The sequence below is a fragment of the Zea mays genome, chromosome 6 (genome assembly GCF_902167145.1).
Source record: "Zea mays cultivar B73 chromosome 6, Zm-B73-REFERENCE-NAM-5.0, whole genome shotgun sequence".
NCBI lineage: Eukaryota > Viridiplantae > Streptophyta > Magnoliopsida > Poales > Poaceae > Zea > Zea mays.
The window spans coordinates 138,582,974-138,609,434 of NC_050101.1; the positions used below are offsets into that span (position 1 = coordinate 138,582,974).

Genomic DNA, 26,461 nt, shown 5'->3' on the forward strand with positions numbered 1-26,461 from the left:
TAAAACAGTTTTCACCAGATAGATTCACTTCTACTAAAGAATCATTTAAAATCACTTTATCAAAGAATCAGCTCTCGGAGCTAAATCAAGAGCAGAGCTCTATCAGACGAGCCTTAGATACAATTCTAATTTCCTTAGAATTACATTCCATTCTAATAATCATAATTTAGATAAAATTCTAATAATTGTAATTTAGATACAGCTTAGTTAAGCTAATATAGTTATGTAGAATATATTTGTATACTAGTAGTCATGGAGAAGATATTTATGTGCTATATTTCTAGCATAAAGGAACGAGCCAAATAACATGTTATAAAATAAATTGTAGGGTAGAAACAGTCAAGTGATACATAAAAATCATTTCCATCCCTCTATCCTATGAGGAATGAGATAGACTTGTATTTGAATTTTACAAAGTGGTGGAACATCAAATTTCAAGCCAAATAATCTACACAGTAGATTCCAATTCCTCTAAAAATGACAAGATCCAAACGGCCTTAAGTTACAAGTCCACATTGTAAAGCCAACCGGTGTTTTTCGTTTATTACGTGTTGCATTCTCGTTTCACAAAGCGAAACCACAAAATTAAAGCATGACTAGGTTCCTACGTAGTAGCAACTACTAGCATTTTGCGAAGCTTACAAATTAAACAAAATGCACTTCCTGCAAGCAAAAGGCTGCAGCTATTTACATATTTACTTGTAATGAAAACCCTATAAATATTCCGACTGGGCATCGAATCAGTATCGACCAGATAATAATTAGCTGGCAGATTTGATGGAGGACGTCCTGCAAATGAGCATACCACAATAGTTAGTTTGATCTATACCCAATCGAGGGTAAAAGAGAATGCATGCACAACAAAAGGATCTTCAAACAATCAAACCTGTTTATTTTATCAGAGGAATCAGCATCTTTCAACAGCATATCAATGGTGTCCTTGCCACAATTCCCTGATTCTATTGCCAGTTGCAATCCCTGAAATGAAATTTAGCTTCCACTGTAACAACTTGCAGGCTAGTCAAATGGCATATTTATTGTTAAGTTTCATCAGTTCAAGAATAACTAGATATAAGATGGCGAGGTTCAAAAGATGTTTGAAGCAAGAATTTTCAACACCACCAATACTATATGATAGTAGCTTTACTACTTATAGGAAGGAGTGCAAATCAATCTAAGAGGCTGCTGCCTAAATAGGATTTAACTAACCTGTAAGAACTTTTGGCCTCCAAAACGTTTTGTCGTCATTTTGGAGCCTTCCTGTACAGTTCAAAAAAAAACAAAATGTAATGAACAAACAACATATAAATCTGCAGTGACATAGATCATGGTCATCTCTGGAGCATGTATATATAGACGTTTAAATTGTAGACTGCATTGTTTGCAGAGTGAAGTTTGAAATAGGGAGTGAGATAGGTTGTGGGATAGGGAGGCTGCTAGAGACATCCTTAAGGCGATGAGGTGGCCGTGGCAATTGACTATCACCTTATGCTTAAACATAGAGCTAAGGGGTGCCGCGAGTGGATGCCTTACCAAGTTTAGGAGACCACAAAACAGCAGCTTAGAGCCATAGGTCACAAAGGAAAAAGAAAAAGGAGTCAGAAGTGAGTTCACCCAAACTACCAGCTGGGGCAGATATGGGCCTAAAGCCACAGCCTAGGTGTGAGGGGAAAAAATCCTGAGTACTCATCCAAGTTCTTCTGGCCCAATCTAATTTGGTCATAGCCCTCTCTGTCCATTCATCTTCGCTTGTAGGCCGAGGAGCTGGCCCAGGAACATCACTGAGCAGCCACTCTCCCATCTAGCATGTGTGCCATGCCGATTGCGTGGTGAAACTCTAGCTGGCATCTGCGGCGGCGCAGCCAAATCACAGTTTAGACTGATGACAAACAGGTGGCAGCGCAGAAAAATCAAGTGACGGCGGCGTCACGGCCAGCATCTCCTGCATGTCTGCAGACAATTCGAGAAGCCAGGGGCAGTTCCAGGAGGCCAACGGCACAGCCACGGGCCAGTTGGAAGGAGGCAAGGAGGTGGTTGTCTGTGTGACAGCGCGGCCAGCATCTCCTAACTCCTATTCCGACTGCACGCATGGAAGCAGCAACTCAGCTTGGTGTGCCTATGGACAGGTCGACACGTGAGAGTGAGTGAGATGTGACCAACTCGGCATGTGGCAACCCTGTACCTCAGATGCTGAAGCAACACCTTAATAACCATGACATAAATATAGAAAGGAAATACTACCTAGCTACACGATAATATACTGTAATTACTACTGGCCAGAAAATATCTCAGAATATTAACTCGAGTGCAAATGTGCAAAAGTATAGGACTACAATGGTCATAACTCAAAGCATCTCCATTAGTTCTCTAAAAAAATGCTCCCTAAATTCTGATTTAGCAAGTTGCTAAATATATATAGGGAACAAAAACAACCTTAGTCTCCAACAATTCACAATTCTTAGGTTGTTAAATATTTTTAAATTATGCTAACTCGATGGTAGATTCATTATTTCCGTAATATAAATCATTTAAAGTGTATCACTTTTACACGGGTGCGAACTTGATTGCAAACAAGTGATTTTACAGTGTTATTGATGAGACAAACAGACTATTGGGAATGTGAAACAACTCCCTAAGTCTGAGAACTAAATAGGAATATTTAGGAAGTTGGTATAATTAGGAACCTCATTTAAGGAACTGTTGGAGCATGATTTTTGGTTACTAACACCCTAAATTAAATTTAGGGAGTTCTTTTTGGGAAATACTGAAGATGCTCCAAGTGGAAATGCTCATACCAGGCGATCCGGAAGCTTTCCACCATTTTGCTCCATGAATTGGCAGAGGTACATCACACCAGCACATGAGAAGTCCTGTTGATAGCAAGTACTTCAGCCAAGATAAGAAAGCTCACTAAGGAACCACATATTAACTGGATGAGGATGCATCTGGTGCACCAGATCCACTGTTATGGCTTGTGAAAAGCATGCATGATGGACCTTTTGTAAAGTTCCCAGCAGAAAAGCATGAACCATGTGCATGTAATATACATATATATATATATATATATATATATATATATATATATATATATATATATATATATATATATATATATATATATATATATATAAAGTGAACGCCCACCTGTTTAGCTTCCATTGAATCAATTTTCCCATCCTGCAGGAGTATTAAGGGAATTGTGTAAATAACTTGGTGACAAAAATTATATACAGTGACCTGCAAATAAAGTATACACTTACCAGACCCCAAACCAATTCTTTGATGTTCTTGATTTCTGAACCAATATTCTCAAGCTTCAGACGTGCATCAGTGACCTGAATAGGTAAGTAGATATTTCAAAACCATAAGAACAATGCACTCCATGCACTTTTTAAGTGATGCCAATAGGTTGGTTCAGTATTACACAACTAGAGGTAAACTGAACTGCCTCAAATGAACTATATATATGTATATATGCTGATTATCGCATTCATGTATATGCTGATTATTGCATTCATGTATATGCTAGTACAGATTAAAACTATTGAACTCATGAACTTTAAAGAAGTGAAAGCATGCTGATGCTATATGCAGATCCATATTGTGTCATATTTATTAAGGGAAAAGGTACATCATCTCTTATTTGTCCAGATAGAGCCTTCTGCTGATCCAATTTATCGTCCAACTTTTCAATGCGCTGTGTCAAATGCCTTTTAGCAGCCTGTATAAACAAGAGCCAGGTTTCAGTATTTTGAGAGCACATAGGTTGTAAAACAAACTACTAAAAAGATAACAGCAACGGCATCAACAGATTTCTGATGCAAATGGCCAAAGAAGGAAAAACAGACTAGCCAGGGCAAAGTTTACACAATTCTTACTCTAGTTTCTAAAAAGAGGTCTCACTTCTAAAAAATACTTATATGAAGTATTTTCATTTGTTTTCTTCAACAGATTATCTTTTGTTATCAATAATAACCCAATTAGTTAGATTAACTAAACATAAGATGCTAGAGATACGAGTACTGGCCAATTAAGTTCATTTTAAAAAAACAGAGGTTACTAAAGTTAAAATTCTACCATGGTTGTATATTTTAGAGAACAACAAACTAGGAGTCATAGTAGCCACATTATGGAGTTGATGGCATAGTTCCTGTGATAAATTAGGGGAGAAATAAGTACTTACAGCAAGAGAACTTTGCACTTGCTCCAAATGTTTAGTCATGCTTGAAACAGCATTTGCCATGTTGCGCTTGGTGACATACATTAGGTCTGAGAACGAGATCCCCTGATCATGAACAGTAAAATGCATTGTTATTAAGAAATTTTATGCGCTTCTGGATATTGGATGATATAAGACCAACTCAAGAACAACAAGTACAAGTTAATAACTTATAATATATAAAACCTAAAAATTCAGTAAATCGTATCTGCCTTTCAGAATAGTAAGAACCACACTTAAATTAGATTAAGTTCTTTGTAAAAATAATAGATTAAATTTATCACAACAAAATGATCAAATGTAGAAGAAAGCAGACATATCCTACAATTTCAGCAGTTAAAATGTCAAAACAATTGCTAACAACCAAGAAAACATAGAAGCTGTGACAAAAGGGAGAAACATACTTTCCACCACATATAACCATAACCTAGTGCTCCAACAGTTGCTGCAGGTACTATCAGGCCTGATACTCCTGAAAAGAGGTTAAATAAATGTTGTAAATGGTGCATCACCAAGCATATAGGCTAATATGCTTTAAAAATAGCAATCGACCAACAGTATCAATCTACGCTCTTTCCAATTTCAAGCAAGACAAACCTGATTGTCCAGAACCTCCATTGAGAACAGTTATTGGTTGTGAATTAGCAAGTTGCCGGATCTCCATGGCAAGGCGGCGCACCTATAAGGATTGCAGTTCCCATTTGACATGAGAAAAGTGAATGAAGATGATGAATAAAGATAATGAACAGTGACAAAAGAAATAAAAAAGAAAAAAAATGATAATTGGAGTATATTACAATTGTAGTTGTTCAAGGAGTATATTTATAGTTAGATATATATAATAAATATCAACTGAATAGCACATGTAGAATACTGAAACCACCGTTGAACCTCATTAATCAGTATCATACACGTATTATCTAGTGGATGATATCCACATCATGTAAAGGCATGTCATGCACTGCACTGAGGCTTGTGAATAGTATCCACATGGCTATAGGATTGTGTCAACACCAAGGATTGAAAATGCTTCATCACTATCAAGCAAATAATTTATTTATTTCAAGCCCTTGACAGTTGTTTCTTTTCCCCAGAACCAGGGCAATGCTTAGATATTTGAGATGACATCAATCAGACAGTTTAGTTACTTAAGACTGATCTTATATATACTAGGACTTAAGACCCCAGATATCAAGCAAGAAAAGAGTACAACCAATCCAACCCAGTCTACACTCTACAATCTAATCCTTTTTCTAGACTCCTTCCACCTTATTAGGTCTCTGACAAACCCTATGTTGCATGGTGTATACCTCTGCATCATAATGATCTAAGAATCAATGCAAAGCTAATACACACTTCCAGAAGTGATAAGGATTCTTATAATTACAAGTGCTTGCATTGCACAATAACATGAAAACTAAACAACAATATTAATATCAGAAAAGCTATGTTAGTTAAGTTGCAACTATAACAAAACAGGCAAAAAATATATATCTTTCAAATCCCTACTACTCCTTAAGAACGGAGTGTAGGCGTGCACAATAGAGTGTTCTGCCTCCGCGCGTCCGCGCCCCTGATCTCGCACCGCGCGTCCGCGCCCCTACGCCACCTCCTCCTCTCCCCCTCGTTGCGCTGCCAGATCCGGATCCCTGCCCCAGCCCTACCCACTGGAGTCGCCCGTGCGCCAATGGAGGAGGAGGTAGAGTCTTCCTCGGCGGTGGCCCTTTTGCTGGTACTGGTGGCGCCCGTCGTGGTGCCGTCGATGGCGCTGCTGATACGGGGCCGGTGGCGCCGGGCCGTGCCGCGGAGGGAGGAGTTTGTCGCCTCACACGGCTGAGGCGACCGCGACGGCGGTGACCCGTCCTCCGTGTGCCTGCCTGCTTCTCCATAGCACTGGCTCTCGAAACCCTAGACAGGCAGGCCGACCAGATCGACCAGGCGCCTACAGCTCCGCCTACCTCGTCCCCCACAAGGTCGAGCGCAAGAGGTGACGATTTCCCCTTTTTTGTTTCTCGTCTACTCCTCTTGCTCTGCTTTCTCGATGGGTGCTCCGATTCTTGATCCCTCGTTGTCTGTTGCTTGCCGTTGTCGTGGCACTGGTGCGGTATGTCATGAAGGTCTGCGACGGAGTCTGACGCAGCAGCGACCTCTTCTTGGCCCTCCTCTCAGCGTGCGGTGCTGGGGACGATGGACGGCGCTGGGATAGCCGGCGGCAGAGGGGATGCCGCAAGCGCTAGGAGCCCACCACGTGACCCACGTCGGGAGACCACCGCCCTGACGACCCTTCCACCTTCAATGGCTCATCTATGTTTATGGTCTATGGTTTAGTGTTATTGTGGACCCTCTAATTCTTGTAGCTAATTGAATAACCATATGGCTCAAGATTGTGGTAAGCTTAATGTGTTTCTGTGTTGCCTTGTATCTATGCAGCTCCATCTAACTTTTGTTGTTTAATGGCATAATGTTTTTGGGTAAATCTTCCACCTTCCTGTTTGTAGGGAGAAGGGATTATTATAGATATCATGACTTTAGAGTCAGGTCTGAGAGAAGACACGCACCCCATGGGAGGTATTCCCCTATAAGAGATACCAGGCATCGTTCGTTTCGTGATAAGAGACATAGACCAAGTTCTGAAGATAGGGGTAATCACTTTTCTGTGCACACTTGCGCCAATAAAAATTATTTGCCATTGTCCATTCTATCTTTTACTGTCTATATTTGATCAAATGGTTACTACTTGTTCCTCAACCTGATCGTTACTCCCCTTTTCTTTCCTTAACCAGCTGAACTTCGTGAAAGCAAGCTGATGAACAAGTACAATGAGCTCAAGGTAAAGCTTACAAGGTTTATTAGGGGTTCTTTTTGAATGCTGGATATTTGTCTTGGTTCTTACAATTTGTGTTCATTACTCGTAGGAGGCAGGAAAGCTTGACACCTTCATGGAAAGACGGCGGAGTAAGAATGCTTCTAAAGATCATTGGTACATGCCATACCGATGGAATGGAGATGTTGCGTAATAATTTCTTGATTCTTGAGGCAAAGGATGATTTAAGGGGATGATTTTATGATGGTCTTTTCATGGTGGATGAACAGTCGGTGTCTTCTCTCACGTTGTTGCCCTAGCTGTACATTCGTCAGCTCCGTGCACAATCTACATAGAGCTTAGTAACAATGTTTGCTAAATTAAATTATGGATATATATTTTGTTTTGCACAACCTCCTTCTATCTTCATGCAGACCAACCTAAAATCGGTAGTACTCAGCTTCTTGGGTGAGTAGGGATCGATTTCTCTGCAGTCGAAGTCATGCTAACTTTTGTCACTGACAGGTGAGGTGAGCCTGACCTTGAGGCATCCGAAATATGCTGGGTAGCAGTAAATGGCAACCTTTTCATTTTAGCTATGATTTTTTGTTTCATCCATCTGTTTCTGTATGCATTTTGCAAATATATGTTTAATTTAGAGTAAACTTAACTATGCATTTTACAAACAAACACACATATGATGAGGTTAATAGAAGTGTTGGAGCAAGTACTAAAGCTTCAAGTGAAGCCAATAATGTGCCTAGAACCGAGAAGGCATAGGAAGCAGGTTCACTTGATTATGTATCCAAGTCTAACAGGAAGAGGAGAACTAAACGAATTGCATTTTCTGATTCAGATTCAGAAGACCTAGACCTATCAAAGGAGGACCTTGTGAAGCTGCTTCTTGAGAAAGATGGATCATTGAAGTCTAAAGATAAAGAGTTTAAAGATATGAAGGATAAAGTCCTACAACAAGCGTGGCCTTGCCACAACAAGCGTGAGTCAGAGAACACCAAAAAGTATGCCATACAGGTTCGCACATAATATCTACTCGTTTGATTTGTATGTTTTTATTGTACAAGGATTTGATAACATTTGGCTATCCCTGGAAACATGCTCATACTTGACGGTTCTTGGTTCACCCTATATATCTACTAGCTTGATTCATAATCATTGTTTACTGTGTTGTTACTCACGATGCCCTTCATAATCACTGTTTTCATAATCACTGTTGTTACTAACACGCCGCTATCCTCGCGTCACAGGAGGCACTCACGATGCGGGAGCTCGGCAACACCAAAATCGTTGCCACGGGGGACGATTAGACACGATGCCCCCGCACCCAACACCACGCTAGCCTCGCCCTCGATCCGGCCGACGCAGCGTGGCGGGGCTGCCTTCGCACTTGGGGACCCCACAGAGGCGGAGGAACAGTGTGGACGTGCCACGGCGGCTGCTGTCATGTGCATCGGTGAGGCGCGGCGAGGACGGTATCTTCGGCCGGCACCTAGGGACGACGACGATGGGTGGAGCCAAGTGGAAGGAGGAGGAGATGGTGAAGACGTTGCGGCCGTCGGTGTGGCTCACGGAGGACTTCCCCCTGAGCGTCGACAAATTCCTGTCGTTGCTAGACATCCTGGCCTGCCATGTGTGCGCCGTGCGCTGGCTCCGCGTGCTGCTCACCACCAAATTCCCACCGGGGACTTTCCCAGTAAAGGTAACATAGCTCTTCTGCTCAATAAGAAACCACAGAATTACATATATTTTTTCATTTCCGGATTCAGTGGCTGATCAATTCTGCAATGATTCATCCTTCTTGATAAACGAATTGTTTCGATACATTCTTTTAACGATCAACTACCAGTTCAAATGATGTTCCAGTGCTAAACATACCATCTCTGAGCAGGGCGTTCTTGTCTGTTGATCAGGTTGTTTTATGGCAACTAATTCTTTTATTGGCAGCAAATAACCCACAGTTTACCTGCCACAACTACAACGACGTAGGAAGCTGAGTCAGAAACTCATAATCATGGCATATACTGGCCTGCAACATGTGGAGAGTGCTATCTGAATATCCAGGGAAAGAAAAGAAAATTGTTTAGACTGATATTTTATTGCTTCTTCACTGTTTAGTTTATTCCAGAACAGTACCGACACTTAGGACACAAATTTAAGGGAATTTACTTAAAGAGAACTGTTTATACTGATAGTTTAACGGTTCTTCACTGTTTAGTTTATTCCAGAACAGTACCGGCACTTAGGACACGGATTTAAGGGAATTATTTAACTGGCACTCACCTCACCTGCATTGATACTGTCTTGTTTGATGATTCATAGTTTATTTATATGACAAATGAAACCTGATGGGAAAAACTAAACCTCTGGTGTTGTAGGAAGTAGAAATTGGTTAGACATACAGCTTGGAGGGGGGTAGATGAGGGTTGATGTGAGAAGAACAGGAGATCAGCAATTTCACAACTTGGTAGGCTTCTTTATATTAATTATGTATGAACTGGGTTTTTTAATCATTTGGAGGTAGTTTGTTCTTTGGAGCAAAACATCAGCCTTATGCTAAACCCCTCCAGATTGCAATCACCCAATTGCATCCAAATTTGCAGAATATTAAACCCGAACAAGTTTTGTATGTCATCCAAACACTAGCAGTAACAGACATAAGAATCTTTCAGGAAGTTTCTTTTATGAATATTGTTAAAAAAAGCAGTAGCCATCCACCTCTGTCTGTTCTACCATTAATACTAGAATTTTGCATAGGTAATTAGGCATGAACTATAAATAGTTCATCGTTCAATCGAATATCATTTAATTGATTCAATTTTGTTCTTACATTAAATGATTCATGAACTAAACATTAAAGTTTTTTCAAAATCTTTTTAAATCCCAAGTTTTCGAGATTTTAAACATGAATAAAGTGTGATTCTGTCCAAGAGTGCTTTTTATGGATCTATATTCTCCTTGAAACGTTATCGATCCTGATTCTCTCTAGAAATGTTTGTCCATTGAAAATAGAATCACTTGGCAAGAATGAGTGAAACTGTTTGGCTATTGATCTAAATTCTCCTTGAAATTAACTAGAATCACTACAAAACCCCTATCAGGTTTGTGTGGTATAATTAGCTTGCTTCGCCGGAGTGCAAATGTGAATAAAACTGCATATCTTAATTCTTTTTACATGAAAAACTATAGTGGCAAACCATCATGCTTGTGCGGGGCCTCCCAGGCACATGGCACATCCACCACTGCACCTCAAGGCCGTTACTGCTCTGAATGCTCACCCAGGTGAAGCCCTCATCACTGTCGAGACCGAGGAGATGTACAACGCTAGATCTAGGAACCTCCTCTGGCACTTAGTTTATAGTTAAATTTGCATCTGCGTGTATCTCTGCTGGCGCTCAGCTATTGATTTACTGGCTGACAAGATGTTTTGCTGATCCACAGGCAGGTGGTCATCGGGGATTAAGGCATTTCAAATTTTGCTTGAAGATGATGCTTGGCAAATAGATAATAAAGATATATGAAACACTCAACTATTAAAGGAATCTTGCAGCCTAGAGGATGCTAAATTGATGAGTTTTATGATGAATTATGTGAAGCTATTATCTTCAGGAGAAAATGGTCCTTTTGGGCCTTATGAAGTTAGTGGTTCCTGGGATTTCAGTCTATGTTTCTTAGATGAAGGCTCTTTTCCTATAGCCACTTTGTAGCTTCTGTGTGAAAACATTGACATTTGAAGCTCCCGTGCCTCTAAGAAGGATTTAGGAATGTTCCATGGTATAGCAATTAAATGATGGAATTCTATGTCATAATTTATCTTGTATTTTTGAACAAGGCTAAACCTCAGCCTGGCATTTATAGAAAGCTTAACCAGCTCCATCTGGTTTGTTGTGGTTACCAGTTTATGAACAAAAAACACATTCATCTTGCACCAGTGCAATTATAAACTCTCTTTGCCAAAGAAAAATACCCCCATTTCTCCCTTTCACTCTAGCAAACACAAGACACATGTATTCTCAAATGCCAACACAAGATGCACAACACGACCCAGAACACACTCAGAACGGTTTGCATGAGGATCATGCTCGTCGCCACCGCACTTACGCTCGCCCATGTGCTCATCGACCTCAATTGTTCAGAGTGCTGAGTTTGGTCAGTTAGCAGCATAATCCTTCCGTAAAAATCTACACAGTCTCCAACGGGTAGTGTAAAATAGGGGATGTGAAACTGTAGATGACATTGTTTGACTCTGTTTGCAGAGTGAAGTTTGAAATAGAGGATGAAATAGTGGACGAGATAGGAGATCTGTTGGAGATAGCTTAACTATGAAATAGCCAGTGGCTTCGAAATTTATAATCCTTCGTCCAGGTGCATTGCATTTTAATGCACGTGATGGATTTGTTCGATGTGTAAGGTTTTTAAGGTATGTACAATTCTTAACATTTGAAAGATGATAACAAAAACATAAAATGGTAATTAGTATAATGGTACCTTTAAATTTTAATATATGTTATTATAACATGTTTACTCCGTAGCAAAGCACGGGCATTCACCTAGTGTTATATTGAATTGAACTTACTTTAGGAAATTATACCTCCAGTAAAATATAACAACAAGGCCTTTTAATTCTTGGCAAGCTGGGATAGGCAACAGTTCTGAAAATGACTCTGAACTATAACTAATCACCCCCTTCCCCACACCTTGCAGAGTAAAAAAATGCAGAAAAAAAGAATTCACTGAATGGAAGAAATGTGGAGGCAACAATTCAAAGTATAATAGTAGCACCATACACTACTGGGACCCTCAACAAGTACAGATATAAGAATTTGTTTCTATGGCCATGGTACTTGTTCAAGACAAGCATGTAGTTGAAAAGAACAATATTAGAAGAGAAGTACGCAAGTGCAGCGGTAGATTGACATAGAATGGGACCTTAAACAATAAATTAATGAGCCCGGAGAAATTGACAAACATTATATAAATGATCAAAAGCCTCAACTTGCCGCTTTGCAATGTGCACTGCACCAAAGGCGAAACAACCACTAGAATAACACCAAACAGTTTCAGCATAGCAAAGTGTGTGGCCAGTTTTTTTATCTAGCATAGTTGTACAGCCCTGATATTTTTGCTCTTCCTTTTGTAAAAAAAGAAGAGACTTCTAAGGATAGCGTTATCATTGCACCATTGGGAAAAAGCATCAACAGAAAAACAATCAACATGGGCATAACATCAAATCACATACAACAATCCTCATGGATGGTGTATTCTACTCTTACTTACGAAATTGAGTGCTGAGAGAAGCCAGTGCATCGAACAAATGGAACTAGGGGGACATTACATGATGTCCAGGCTGAACCTGAACTGAATTATTCTTAGGCAGTAGTAGGCAGTAAGGTATTCGCACAGCAAACTAGTCATGTGGAGAGCAGTGCAGGAACATCACACGCACCTGCGAGGTAAGAGCCTCGTTGAGATCGGTTTCCCCGTCTCCCCCTCCTCCGTCCTTCCCCTTGTTCCCCTTGTCGAGTATCCCCTGCAAGGGAACACGCCATGGATCATCAGAAACAGAGCATCTGGATCACCACGCTACCTGACTGGATGGGATCACAAACCGCCGTTAAAGTGCTGGAGCACGGTCCGCGGCTAGGATACGCGACGCACCTGAAGCTCACCGAGGATCTCGGCGAGGCGACCGTTGCGGAGAACGACGGAGCCGGCGACGCCGGCGCCAACGAGGACCACGACCCGGGTGAGGCCCATGCCCGCCTGCACCATCGCCATGGCTGCGCGCCGGCCGCGTAAAACGGAGGTAGCGGCAGAGGAAACCCTAGCTCAAGGCACGTCGAGGTGCGCCCGTGGAAGGCGTTGAGCAGGTCTGGTGGAGGGAGACGGAACCCTAGCTAAACGGAACCAGATCCGCTGCCTTACCGCAGCCTGCCGTGCGTTCGATCTTCAAATCAACCGAGATGTGCTGCTCTCCCGTTCAGCGGCGTACGTCGAGCCTTGCCTTCCTATCTTTGCGTATAGTTATTTCCCTGATAAGGATTACTTCTTAAATGGACGGGTAAAATTAGTGATGACAATTTTATCCACGAGTTCGGATATCTGTCGAATATCTGACCCGTCGGATTCAGGTTTGGTTACGAATTTATACCCGCGGGTTTTGTCCGTACTCGATTCATGATAAATCGAGTCGGGTATGAATATTTTTTTGTCACCCGCGAGTTACCCGTGGATATCCGTAAAAACTAAAAAACTAGTGAACATGTATTACGAAGACTTGAAATGTTCCTATATTATGTTCTGTATGTCTGTGTTGACGCATAATTCATAAAGACTTGTTTGAAGTGTTCCCTCTACGCATAATTTTTCTGTAATTTTGCTGGCTATGATTATATTTTCTGGAAATTTTTTATATTGTTTATATATATATATACCCGCGGGTACCCGATACACGTCCGATACCCGACGGGTACGGGCACGGGTACAATTTTTTACCCGCGAGTACAGTTGCGGTCGGGTATGGCTAATACCCGCAGGTACGGTCGCGGGCGGGTATTTATTATACCCAACCCATATTCGACTCGTTGCTATCCCTAATTAAAATCGAGTCTGATCCATACCGTTTTCTACATTTGACCCGATTGTTTCCGTATTTAGGTAAAAATATAGAAACAGGACGAAAACAGGAGAATGTTTATTCCGTCCGTTTTTACGAGATCCCGTTTTTATCCGGATTGAATTCGTATTTATTCCGTATTTGATAAATATGTGACGAGTCTAATGTGCATTAGTATATAAACTAAAGCCTCGTTTCTTTAGACGACAAATTATAGCACAAGTGGTCATTATAACTAGGGCCGGGAAAAAAGCTCGGGCTCGGCGAGCCGGATCGAGCTCGTCGAGGCTCGGGCAGGCTCGAGCCGGCTCGCGAGCTGCCGGCGAGCCGAGCCGAGCCGGTTTAGCAAGCTCGACAAAATCCCGAGCCGAGCCAGCTCGCACAAGCTCGCGAGCCAAGCCCAACAGTAACAGCGTAAGTGGCTAAGTGCAGCCCAATAGGCCCACAAGCAAAGCTCGACAAAAACTAAAGCTGAAGCCGCCGACGGCCGACCTTTCCTAACACCTAACTAGGGCAGCCGGCTTTAACCCTAACAGCTCGTGCTCGGCGGACGGCGGCGGCGCCTCGGCGGACGGCGGTGCTCCTCAGTCCTCAGTCCTCAGCTCCTGCTCGGCGGCCGGCGGGGCTCGTGCTCAGCGGCTGGCGCGACCGCGAGTCCGCGACTGCTGACGCCCCGACGACGTCAGGCGCTACCGACCTACCGCGAGTCCGCGAGACCGCGACTGCCGCTGGCCCGTTGTGCGGTCGTGATGTCGTGCGGTCCGGTGTTCCGTAGACGGCGCCCCGCCACGCGCAGACGCGCACGCGGCCACACCGGCACGCCGCGTCGCCGCCTGCCGCCACCCGCCTGGCTGCCTCCCTCTGCCTGGCCGGTGGCCGCTGGCCCACTGCCTGGCCCAGTGCCCCAATCTGCTATCTGTCGGCTACTCTGCTCATCCACCGCTCGTTTGCACGACCGGTTCATCATCCACCGACCACCGGTGAGCATCGTCTCGTCAATTCCTCATCCACCGCTCGAGTTGCAGTTAACACATTATGTAGTTTGTTCAGTTTGTTCAGTTTTATCTTGCAGACTTGCAGTTGCAGTTAACACATTATATATTGTTGATCATAAATTGCTAGGTTATGGAATCTGGTGTGCAAGGGAAGGGGGTGAATCAAAGTAATGAGATAGATTCAGAAAGCAATTCATTTGACAAGAACGATGACATGTCTGAGGATGAGATGACTGTCCTAGGTGGGAGAGAGATTGATGTTGTGGAATCAAATAATGATGACAAAAGAAAAGCCAAGAAAAGGCGTAAGGGGGTGAAAGTAAAGGATAACAACTCTAAATCCAAAGTGTGGGAAGTTTTTGATAAAGTGACTATTGGAGATGCATCCGAGGATGGAAAGAAGACATTAAAGGCAAAGTGCAAGTATTGTAAGAAAATGTATGCCTACATGCAAGGGTCAACGACATCAACATTATCGAGGCATATGAAGAGTTGTGGGGCATATTCAAAGCATTTGGAAAAGAAACTAGATCAATCTCTTCTCAACTTTGCTCCTTCAAATGCAGGCGAATCAGGTTCTGGTCTCCCTACTATCACATCCCCTAGAGATTATAATCATGAGCAAGTTAGAAAATTAATTGCCAAGATGATTATTGATAGTCGCCTAGAGGGGGGGTGAATAGGGCGAAACTGAAATTTACAAAATTAATCACAACTACAAGTCGGGTTAGCGTTAGAAATATAATTGAGTCCGCGAGAGAGAGTGGAAAACAAATCGCAAGCAAATAAGAAGTGTGACAGCGGATTTGTTTTACCGAGGTTCGGTTTTCGCAAACCTACTCTCCGTTGAGGAGGCCACAAAGGCCGGGTCTTTTTCAACCCTTTCCCTCTCTCAAACGGTCCCTCGGACCGAGTGAGCTTTCTCTTCTTAATCAAACGGGAACAAACTTCCCCGCAAGGATCACCACACAATTGGTGTCTCTTGCTTTGGTTACAATTGAGTTGATCGCAAGAAAGATTGAAAGAAAGCACGATTGGAAAAAAACCCAAGCGACAAGAGCGACAAATAACACACGGATCACTCTCTCTCTCAAGTCACTAATCACTAATGATCTCTTTTCTCAATTGTGAAACTTGGAGAGATGGAGGCTTTGAAAGTGTCTTGGAGTGGATTGCTAGCTCTTGTATTGAATGTTGAAGGTTGGAATGCTTGGTTGAAGTGAATGGAGGTGGTTGGGGTGGTATTTATAGCCCCCAACCACTTCCTAGCCGTTGCATCATTCTGCTGAGCGCGGACGGTCCGCGAGCCAGGTCCGGACGGTCCGCCCCTGTTGATCAACGGCTGAAAACGCAACGGTCAGCAGTAACGGCTATATCAACGGCTATATTGCATTTAATGCGTCGTCAGATGTCAGATAGAGTCAGGCGCGGACGGTCCGGTCGTGCACCCCGGACGGTCCGCGCGGACGCTATAATTCATTTTTCCGAACCCGTCACCTTCGGGTTTTTCGGTTCCTCACCTGCCGGATGGTCCGCGCCTGAGGCCGGACGGTCCGCTCGAGGTCACAGACGGTCCGCTCTTTTTCTCCGGACGGTCCATAGTGCAGATTTCGGATTTATGCATTGGTTCTGCCCGAGGGTCATCCAGGTGGTGCGGACGGTCCGCTGCAAGGGCCCGGACGGTCCGCGCTTGGCCTGTTTTTCCAAAAAGCTTCTCCTGTCCGGAATAATCTACGGTATTCCGGACAGTCGATTTAGTATGTTTGTAGATGAACCTTTGGCACCTGTAGAACACATAATCTAGAGCAAACTAGTTAGTCCAATTATTTGTGTTGGGCATTTCAACCACCAAAATTAATTAGGAAGTAGGTGTAAGCCTAATTCCCTTTCAATCTCCCCCTTTTTGGTGATTGATGCCAACACAAACCAAAGAAAGAATAGAAGTGTATAATTGAACTAGTTAGCATAATGTAAGTGCAAAGGTTGCTTGGAATTGAGCCAATATAAATACTTACAGGATATGCATGAATTGTTTCTTTCTTATACAACATTTTGGACCACGCTTGCACCATATGTTTTGTTTTTGCAAATTCTTTTGTAAATCCTTTTCAAAGTTCTTTTGCAAATAGTCAAAGGTAAATGAATAAGATTTTGCAAAGCATTTTCAAGATTTGAAATTTTCTCCCCCTGTTTCAAATGCTTCTCCTTTGACTAAACGAAACTCCCCCTAAATGAGATCCTCCTCTTAGTGTTCAAGAGGGTTTTGATATATCATTTTGAAATACTACTTTCTCCCCCTTTTGAACACAATAGGATACCAAATGATAAAATTCTTTGAAAACACGAAGTTTTTGAAATTGGTGGTGGTGCGGTCCTTTTGCTTTGGGCTCATACTCTCTCCCCCTTTGGCATGAATCGCCAAAAACGGAATTATTAGAGCCCTCGAAGTTCTTTCTTCCCCTTTGGTCATAAATGAACGAGTTAAGATTATACCAAAGATGAAATCCTTTTGCTCTCTCCCCCAAAGATGGAGAGTGGCTTGAAGCGACGGCGAAGCATGAGTTACGGAGTGGAAGCCTTTGTCTTCGCCGAAGACTCCAATTCCCTTTCAATATACCTATGACTTGGTTTGAGATAGACTTGAAAACACATTAGTCATAGCATATAAAAGAGATATGATCAAAGGTATATGAATGAGCTATGTGCGCAATCTAGCAAAAGAAATTGCGTGAATCAAGAATATTGAGCTCATGCCTAAGTTTGGTAAAAGTTTGTTCATCAAGAGGCTTGGTAAAGATATCGGCTAATTGATCTTTAGTGTTAATGTAAGAAATCTCGATATCCCCCTTTTGTTGGTGATCCCTAAGAAAATGATACCGGATGGCTATGTGCTTAGTGCGGCTATGCTCGACGGGATTATCCGCCATCTTGATTGCACTCTCATTATCACATAGCAAAGGGACTTTGGTTAATTTGTAACCGTAGTCCCGCAGGGTTTGCCTCATCCAAAGCAATTGCGCGCAACAATGTCCTGCGGCAATGTACTCGGCTTCGGCGGTGGAAAGAGCGACCGAATTTTGCTTCTTTGAAGCCCAAGACACCAAGGATCTTCCCAAGAACTGGCAAGTCCCCGATGTGCTCTTCCTATTGATTTTGCACCCCGCCCAATCGGCATCCGAATAGCCAATCAAATCAAATGTGGATCCCCGAGGGTACCAAAGCCCAAACTTAGGAGTATAAGCCAAATATCTCAAGATTCGTTTTACGGCCGTAAGGTGGGATTCCTTAGGGTCGGATTGGAATCTTGCGCACATGCAAACGGAAAGCATAATGTCCGGTCGAGATGCACATAAATAGAGTAAGGAACCTATCATCGACCGGTATACCTTTTGATCCACGGACTTACCTCCCGTGTCGAGGTCGAGATGCCCATTGGTTCCCATGGGTGTCTTGATGGGCTTGGCATCCTTCATTCCGAACTTGCTTAGAATATCTTGAGTGTACTTGGTTTGGCTTAGGAAGGTGCCCTCTTGGAGTTGCTTTACTTGAAATCCCAAGAAATACTTCAACTCCCCCATCATAGACATCTCGAACTTTTGTGTCATGATCCTACTAAACTCTTCACATGTAGATTCGTTAGTAGACCCAAATATAATATCATCAACATAAATTTGGCATACAAACAAATCATTCTCAAATTTTTTGGTAAAGAGCGTAGGATCGGCCTTTCCGACTTTGAATCCATTTGCAATAAGAAAATCTCTAAGGCATTCATACCATGCTCTTGGGGCTTGCTTGAGCCCATAAAGCGCCTTAGAGAGCTTATAGACATGATTAGGATACTCACTGTCTTCAAAGCCGGGAGGTTGCTCAACATAGACCTCTTCCTTGATTGGTCCATTGAGGAAGGCACTTTTCACGTCCATTTGATAAAGCTTAAAGCCATGGTAAGTAGCATAGGCTAATAATATACGAATTGACTCAAGCCTAGCTACGGGTGCATAGGTTTCACCGAAATCCAAACCTTCAACTTGGGAGTATCCCTTGGCCACAAGTCGAGCTTTGTTCCTTGTCACCACACCATGCTCATCTTGCTTGTTGCGGAAGACCCATTTGGTTCCTACAACATTTTGGTTAGGACGTGGAACTAAGTGCCATACCTCATTCCTCGTGAAGTTGTTGAGCTCCTCTTGCATTGCCACCACCCAATCCGAATCTTGAAGTGCTTCCTCTATCTTGTGTGGCTCAATAGAGGAAACAAACGAGTAGTGCTCACAAAAATGTGCAACACGAGATCTAGTAGTTACTCCCTTATGAATGTCGCCGAGGATGGTGTCGACGGGGTGATCTCGTTGGATTGCTTGGTGGACTCTTGGGTGTGGCGGCCTTGGTTCTTCATTCTCCTTGTCTTCCTCATTTGCATCTCCCCCTTGATCATTTCCATCATCTTGAGGTGGCTCAATTGATTGATCTTCTTCTTCATCAACTTGAACTTCATCCTCATTTTGAGTCGGTGGAGATGCTTGCATGGAGGAGGATGGTTGATCTTGTGTATTTGGAGGCTCTTCGGATTCCTTAGGACATACATCCCCAATGGACATGTTCCTTAGCGCTATGCACGGAGCCTCTTCATCACCTATCTCATCAAGATCAACTTGCTCCACTTGAGAGCCGTTAGTTTCATCAAACACAACGTCACATGAGACTTCAACTAGTCCAGTAGACTTGTTAAAGACCCTATATGCCCTTGTGTTTGAGTCATAACCAAGTAAAAAACCTTCTACAGTTTTAGGAGCAAATTTAGATTTTCTACCTCTTTTAACAAGAATAAAGCATTTGCTACCAAAAACTCTAAAATACGAAATGTTTGGCTTTTTACCGGTTAGGAGTTCATATGATGTCTTCTTGAGGATTCGGTGTAGATACAACCAGTTGATGGCGTAGCAAGCGGTGTTGACCGCCTCATCCCAAAACCGATCCGAAGTCTTGTACTCATCAAGCATGGTTCTTGCCATGTCCAATAGAGTTCGATTCTTCCTCTCCACTACACCATTTTGTTGCGGCGTGTAGGGAGAAGAGAACTCATGCTTGATGCCCTCCTCCTCAAGGAAGCCTTCAATTTGAGAATTCTTGAACTTCGTCCCGTTATCGCTTCTTATTTTCTTGATCCTTAAACCGAACTCATTTTGAGCTCGTCTCAAGAATCCCTTTAAGGTCTCTTGGGTTTGAGATTTTTCCTGCAAAAAGAACACCCAAGTGAAGCGAGAATAATCATCCACTATTACAAGACAATACTTACTCCCGCCGATGCTTATGTAAGCAATCGGGCCGAATAGATCCATGTGGAGTAGCTCAAGCGGCCTGTCGGTCGTCATGATGTTCTTGTGTGGATGATGGGCTCCAACTTGCTTTCCTGCCTGGCATGCGCTACAAATCCTGTCTTTCTCAAAATGAACATTGGTTAGTCCTAAAATGTGCTCTCCCTTTAGAAGCTTATGAAGATTCTTCATCCCAACATGGGCTAGTCGGCGGTGCCAGAGCCAACCCATGTTAGTCTTAGCAATTAAGCAAGTGTCGAGTTCAGCTCTATCAAAATCTACCAAGTATAGCTGACCCTCTAACACTCCCTTAAATGCTATTGAATCATCACTTGTTCTAAAGACAGTGACACCAATATCGGTAAAAAGACAGTTGTAGCCCATTTGACATAATTGAGATACAGAAAGCAAATTGTAATCTAAAGAGTCTACAAGAAAAACATTAGAAATGGAATGGTCAGGTGAAATAGCAATTTTACCCAAGCCTTTGACCAAACCTTGATTTCCATCCCCGAATGTGATAGCTCGTTGGGGATCTTGGTTTTTCTCGTAGGAGGAGAACATCCTTTTCTCCCCTGTCATATGGTTTGTGCACCCGCTGTCGAGTATCCAACTTGAGCCCCCGGATGCATAAACCTACAAAACAAGTTTAGTTCTTGACTTTAGGTACCCAAATGGTTTTGGGTCCTTTGGCATTAGACACAAGAACTTTGGGTACCCAAACACAAGTCTTTGACCCCTTGTGCTTGCCCCCAACATACTTGGCAACTACTTTGCCTGATTTGTTAGTTAAAACATAAGATGCATCAAAAGTCTTAAATGAAATGTCATGCTCATTTGATGCACTAGGAATTTTCTTTCTAGGCAACTTAGCATGGGTTGGTTGCCTAGAGCTAGATGTCTCACCCTTATACATAAAAGCATGATTAGGGCCAGAGTGAGACTTCCTAGAATGAATTCTTCTAATTTTGCTCTCGGGATAACCGGCAGGGTATAAAATGTAACCCTCGTTATCCTGAGGCATGGGAGCCTTGCCCTTTACAAAATTTGACAATCTTTTAGGAGGGGCACTAAGTTTGACATTGTCTCCCCTTTGGAAGCCAATGCCATCCTTGATGCCAGGGCGTCTCCCATTATAGAGCATACTTCTAGCAAATTTAAATTTTTCATTCTCTAAGTTATGCTCGGCAATTTTAGCATCTAATATTGCTATATGATCATTTTGTTGTTTAATTAAAGCCATATGATCATGAATAGCATTGATATCAACATCTCTACATCTAGTACAAATAGTGACATGCTCAATGGTAGATGTAGATGGTTTGCAAGAATTAAGTTCAACAATCTTAGCATGTAGAATATCATTTTTATCTCTAAGATCGGAAATTGTAACTTTGCAAACATCAAAATCTTTAGCCTTAGCAAGCAAGTTTTCATTTTCATTTCTAAGGCTAGCAAGAGAAATGTTCAATTCTTCAATCTTAGCAAGCAAATCATCATTATTATCTCTAGGATTGGAAATTGAAATATTACAAACATGAGAATCAACCTTAGCATTTAAACTAGTATTTTCATGTCTAAGGTTGTCAATCATCTCATGACAAGTGCTTAGCTCATTAGATAGTTTTTGACATTTTTCTACTTCTAGAGCGTAAGCATTTTTAACCTTAACATGTTTCTTATTTTCTTTAATAAGGAAGTCCTCTTGAGTGTCCAAAAGGTCATCCTTTTCATGAATAGCACTAATCAATTCATTAAGTTTCTCCTTTTGTTGCATGTTGAGGTTGGCAAAAAGGGTACACAAATTATTCTCCTCATCACTAGCATTATCATCACTAGAAGACTCATATTTAGTGGAGGAGTTGGATTTAACCTTCTTCCGTTTGCCGTCCTTTGCCATGAAGCACTTGTGGCCGACGTTGGGGAAGAGGAGTCCCTTGGTGACGGCGATGTTGGCGGCGTCCTCGTCGGAGGAGGAGTCGCTTGAGCTTTCGTCGGAGTCCCACTCCCGACACACATGGGCATTGTTGGGTCTATGCTTCGTCGCCGAAGGTCTTATAGAAAGAAGTGGTCCTCGGCTGAAGCTGCTAGCATAAGATAGCCGAAGGGTCCTCTTCGTGAAGCTTCGTCATTACAAACCGACTTAAACATAGAATGACCTTTTAGTCCATAAAGGTCTGAGTCAATGTTGAAAGCTTTTGTAAGGGGCATACTTGTAATTCTTCACAGGCTGCGTCCTGTGTCTATAAATAGTGAACAGTATTCCATTACTGTTCACGCATTCTGATAATTGCAATCGCTTCTCTCGGAATTCAACCTTTGCCAAGGCATAGGTATTATTGTATTTGATGATTCAATATAGTAAATAAATATAATATAATTAATATATGATTTATTTACTCATATTGTACCTTTTTGTATTATCTTATAAATGCCTATTGAAATATGATTACGAAGGTTCAACTTCGTAATCATACTCTTGTCAACCTTCGTCCAAGATTCATTATCCCGAAGGGAATAATGTTTTAAGGACGAAGGGCATTATTATTTAACATTTTATGTTGCCTTGCTCTTGATTCATAGCATTTGAGAGCAAGTCTCCAACATTGGCGCCCACCTCCGGTGAACTCACTTCCACTTTTTGAGCTGATGGCTTCGTTCAACGACCAAGCTGGAGCTGCTTCGGACCCGAAGCTGGTGCCCCCGATCACGGGTGGCTCGTCCTCAGAGCCAGCTAACAAGAAACAAAAGAAGGAAGCACAGAGAAGGGTACAGCATGTTGGGGTGCAAGGACCCTTCATCAAGTCAAGATGGTCTCACATTCCTATTACCTTCTCCCAAGAGGACCTTCAGCTCAAAGATTACCGACACAACGATGCCATGGTTATTTCTTGTGTTATCAAAGGATTTCTGGTCCACAATGTCTTGGTTGACACAGGCAGTGCAGCTGATATCATATTTGCTAAGGCCTTCAGACAAATGCAAGAGCCAGAGGATAAGATTCATGATGCTACACATCCTCTCTGTGGCTTCGGAGGAAGACAGATTGTAGCACTGGGCAAGATCACCATGTCAGTGACCTTCGGGTTCATCAACAACACTAGAACTGAGCAAGTTGTGTTTGATATTGTTGACATGGAATACCCTTACAATGCAATTATTGGTCGTGGTACCCTCAATGCCTTCGAAGCAATCCTTCATCCTGCCTATCTTTGCATGAAGATACCTTCGGATCAGGGACCCATTGCTATCCATGGAAGTCAGGAAGCTGCAAGAAGGGCTGAAGGCAATTGGACTGACTCAAAAGCAATCCATAACATAGATGGAGCTGAAGCTTGTGAACAGTACAAATTCAGAAGGGAGAAAGCAGCTTCAGCAGATCAGCCGAAGCCTATGCTCTTATGTGAGGACATAGCAGAGCAGAAGGTGCTGTTAGGCTCTCAATTATCCGAAGAGCAGGAGAAAACCTTGATAAGGTTTTTGTTCAATAACAAAGATGTTTTTGCATGGTCAGCCAATGATCTATGCGGAGTTAATAGAGATGTTATTGAGCACTCGCTCAATGTCGATCCATCCTTCAGACCCAGAAAGCAAAGGCTTCGAAAAATGTCAGATGATAAGGCCGAAGGTGCTCGCAACGAAGTCAAAAGACTCCTCAGTGCAGGAGTTATCAGAGAAGTGAAGTACCCAGAATGGCTAGCTAACACTGTTATGGTAAAAAAGGCCAATGGCAAGTGGCGAATGTGCATCGATTTTACAGATCTTAACAAGGCTTGTCCGAAAGACGAATTCCCACTACCAAGGATAGACTCTTTAGTTGATGCAGCAGCTTCTTCAGAGCTCATGAGTCTGTTAGACTATTATTCAGGCTATCACCAAATTTGGATGAAGAAGGAAGATGAGCCGAAGACTAGCTTCATAACTCCAAGTGGCACATATTGCTATCTTCGGATGCCTGAGGGGCTCAAAAACGCTGGAGGAAGTTTCAGCCGAATGACTACGAAGGTCCTCCAATCTCAAATAGGCAGAAATGTGCTGACTTATGTTGATGACATCATTGTAAAAAGCACGAAGCAGAGGAATCATATTGCTGATCTGCAGGAGACCTTCGCCAATTTCAGGCAAGCTGGCTTAAAGTTAAATCCAGAAAAATGCGTCTTCGGAGTGAAGAAGGGGAAATTTCTTGGATGCTTGGTTTCAACAAAGGGAATTGAAGCTAATCCAAGTAAAATTGAAGCTATACTTCGGATGGAGCCACCAACTACAAAGAAGGGGGCTCAAAGATTGACAGGAAGATTGGCATCTCTCAATAGATTCATATCCAGATCAGCAGAGAGAAACTTACCATTCTTCGAAGTGCTGAAGTCAGCCGAAGTCTTTCAATGGGGACCAATCCAGCAGAAGTCTTTCGAAGAACTGAAACAGTATTTGATAGATTTAACAACATTGACTCCACCAATGCCAGGGGCTCCTTTATTATTATATGTGGCAGCTTCGCACTCAGCGGTAAGTGCAGCGCTTGTCCAGGAGAAGCTTGATGGTCAAGTCAAAAGGCAGGCCCCAATATATTTTGTTTCCGAGGTTCTTAGTTTATCAAAGAAAAATTATACAGAGTTGGAGAAGGTACTGTATGCTGTCTTGATGGCCTCCAGGAAGCTTCGGCACTATTTCCAAGCTTACAACATAATTGTTCCTTCTTCACAACCTCTGAAGGATATTATGAGGAACCGAGAAGCTACTGGAAGGATTGGAAAATGGGCTGCAGAGCTCAATGAATTTTGTATTGAATATGTTCATAGATCTTCGATTCAGTCCCAGGCGTTGGCAGACTTCATTGCTGACTGGACGCCAGGGGCTCAGGAGGAGGAAACGAATAAAGACAACGAAGCCTGGACAGTGTTTTGTGATGGATCTTGGGGAACCTTCGGAGCAGGAGCGGCTGCTGTGTTGGTTTCACCTTCCAAAGTCAAAACTTGTTATGCGGCGAAGCTTGATTTTAGTTGCACAAATAACATTGCTGAGTACGAAGCATTGATTCTAGGTCTTCGGAAGTTAAAAGCAATGGGAATCAGAAGGGCCATACTTAAAACTGATTCCCAGGTTGTTTCGGGTCATATTGACAAGAGTTGCAAGGCTAAGGACCCGAAGCTTGAAAAATATCTGGATATGGTTCGAAGAGTTGAAGCTTCCTTCGAAGGGTTTTCTGTCAAAAATATCCCTCGAGGACAAAATGAGCATGCTGATTTGCTAGCTAAGTCAGCAGCACAGGGGCTGCCTTTACCTTCGGATGTGTTCTTCGAAACAATAAAAGCACCTTCGGTGGAACTTCTTGAAAGAGCAGTCCTTAATATATCTCCTGTTTTTAGCGAAGATTGGAGAACCGAGATTATCTCTTACCTTCAGGGTAAATTTCTTTCAGATGACGAAGCTTATAACAAGAGGGTAGAGGCAAGAGCTCGTCCATATGTCATAATAGAAGGGGAGTTGTACAAACATGGAGTTTGTGCTCCGCTGCTCAAATGTTTATCCAGAACCGAAGGTATAGAGTTAATGAAAGAAATACATGCAGGCCTGTGTGGATCCCACATCGGATCTAGGCCGTTACTTGGAAAAATTTTCCGCCAAGGGTTTTATTGGCCGAAGGCAGCTTCAGATGCAGCAGAATTGGTTCAAAAGTGCGAAGGTTGTCAGAAATGTGCAAGAGATCAAAAACAACCTTCGTCCTTAACACAGCTCATACAACCCACTTGGCCATTGCAAAGGTGGGGCCTTGACTTGTTAGGTCCGTTACCACCGGCCCAAGGGAACCTGAGATATGTTGTAGTGGCTGTGGAATATTTTTCTAAATGGATTGAGGCCAAGCCTTTAGCCACAATAACTTCAGCCACCGTCCAAAAGTTTTTCTGGCAGAATATTGTTTGTCGTTTCGGGGTGCCAAAGGCTATCACTGTGGACAATGGGACACAGTTTGACTCCGAAGCTTTCAGGGATTTCTGTGACCAAATTGGTACGAAGATTCATTTTGCATCAGTTAGGCACCCGGAGTCAAATGGACTCGTTGAAAGAGCCAACGACATTATAATGACAGGAATAATGAAGTTAATCTTCAACCAACCCAGGGGAAAATGGCCAGATCAGTTAACCAAAGTGGTGTGGAGCCACAACACAACAACATCAAGGTCTACAGGCTTCACTCCATTCAAGTTGTTATTCGGTGACGAAGCAATAACTCCAGAGGAAGCTAAAACCGGATCAATAAGGATAGTAGCTTCGGCAGAATCAGATTCCGAAGCTGCATATTCTATAGAAAAAGATGCTTTAGAAGGGATCAGACTACAAGCTGTGGAGAACATCAGTAAATATCAAGCCGAAACAATCAAGTGGCAGGATAGAAAGGTTCGGCTAAAAAATATTGAGCCAGGACACTTAGTGCTTCGGAGAGTGGCCAACCCAGAAACAGTGGGCAAACTACAGTTGAAATGGGACGGACCTTTC

At 42.6% G+C, this 26,461-nt stretch overlaps 1 protein-coding gene across 2 annotated transcripts; it reads right to left on the reverse strand.

Moving 5' to 3' along the window:
• Nucleotides 1-344: 344 nt before the first annotated feature.
• LOC100276494 (uncharacterized) lies at nt 345-13,087 on the reverse strand. Of its 2 annotated transcripts, XM_008649432.1 has the most exons (13): nt 12,963-13,081; nt 12,696-12,861; nt 12,484-12,567; nt 4,817-4,898; nt 4,624-4,691; nt 4,184-4,285; nt 3,632-3,721; nt 3,261-3,335; nt 3,145-3,177; nt 2,796-2,870; nt 1,210-1,260; nt 887-978; nt 345-789 (listed from the first exon to the last, which is right to left on the reverse strand). In XM_008649432.1, exons 2-13 carry the CDS (start codon nt 12,813-12,815, stop codon nt 762-764), a joined length of 900 nt encoding a protein of 299 aa, XP_008647654.1. In that variant the 5' UTR covers nt 12,816-12,861; nt 12,963-13,081; the 3' UTR covers nt 345-761.
• Nucleotides 13,088-26,461: the final 13,374 nt, after the last annotated feature.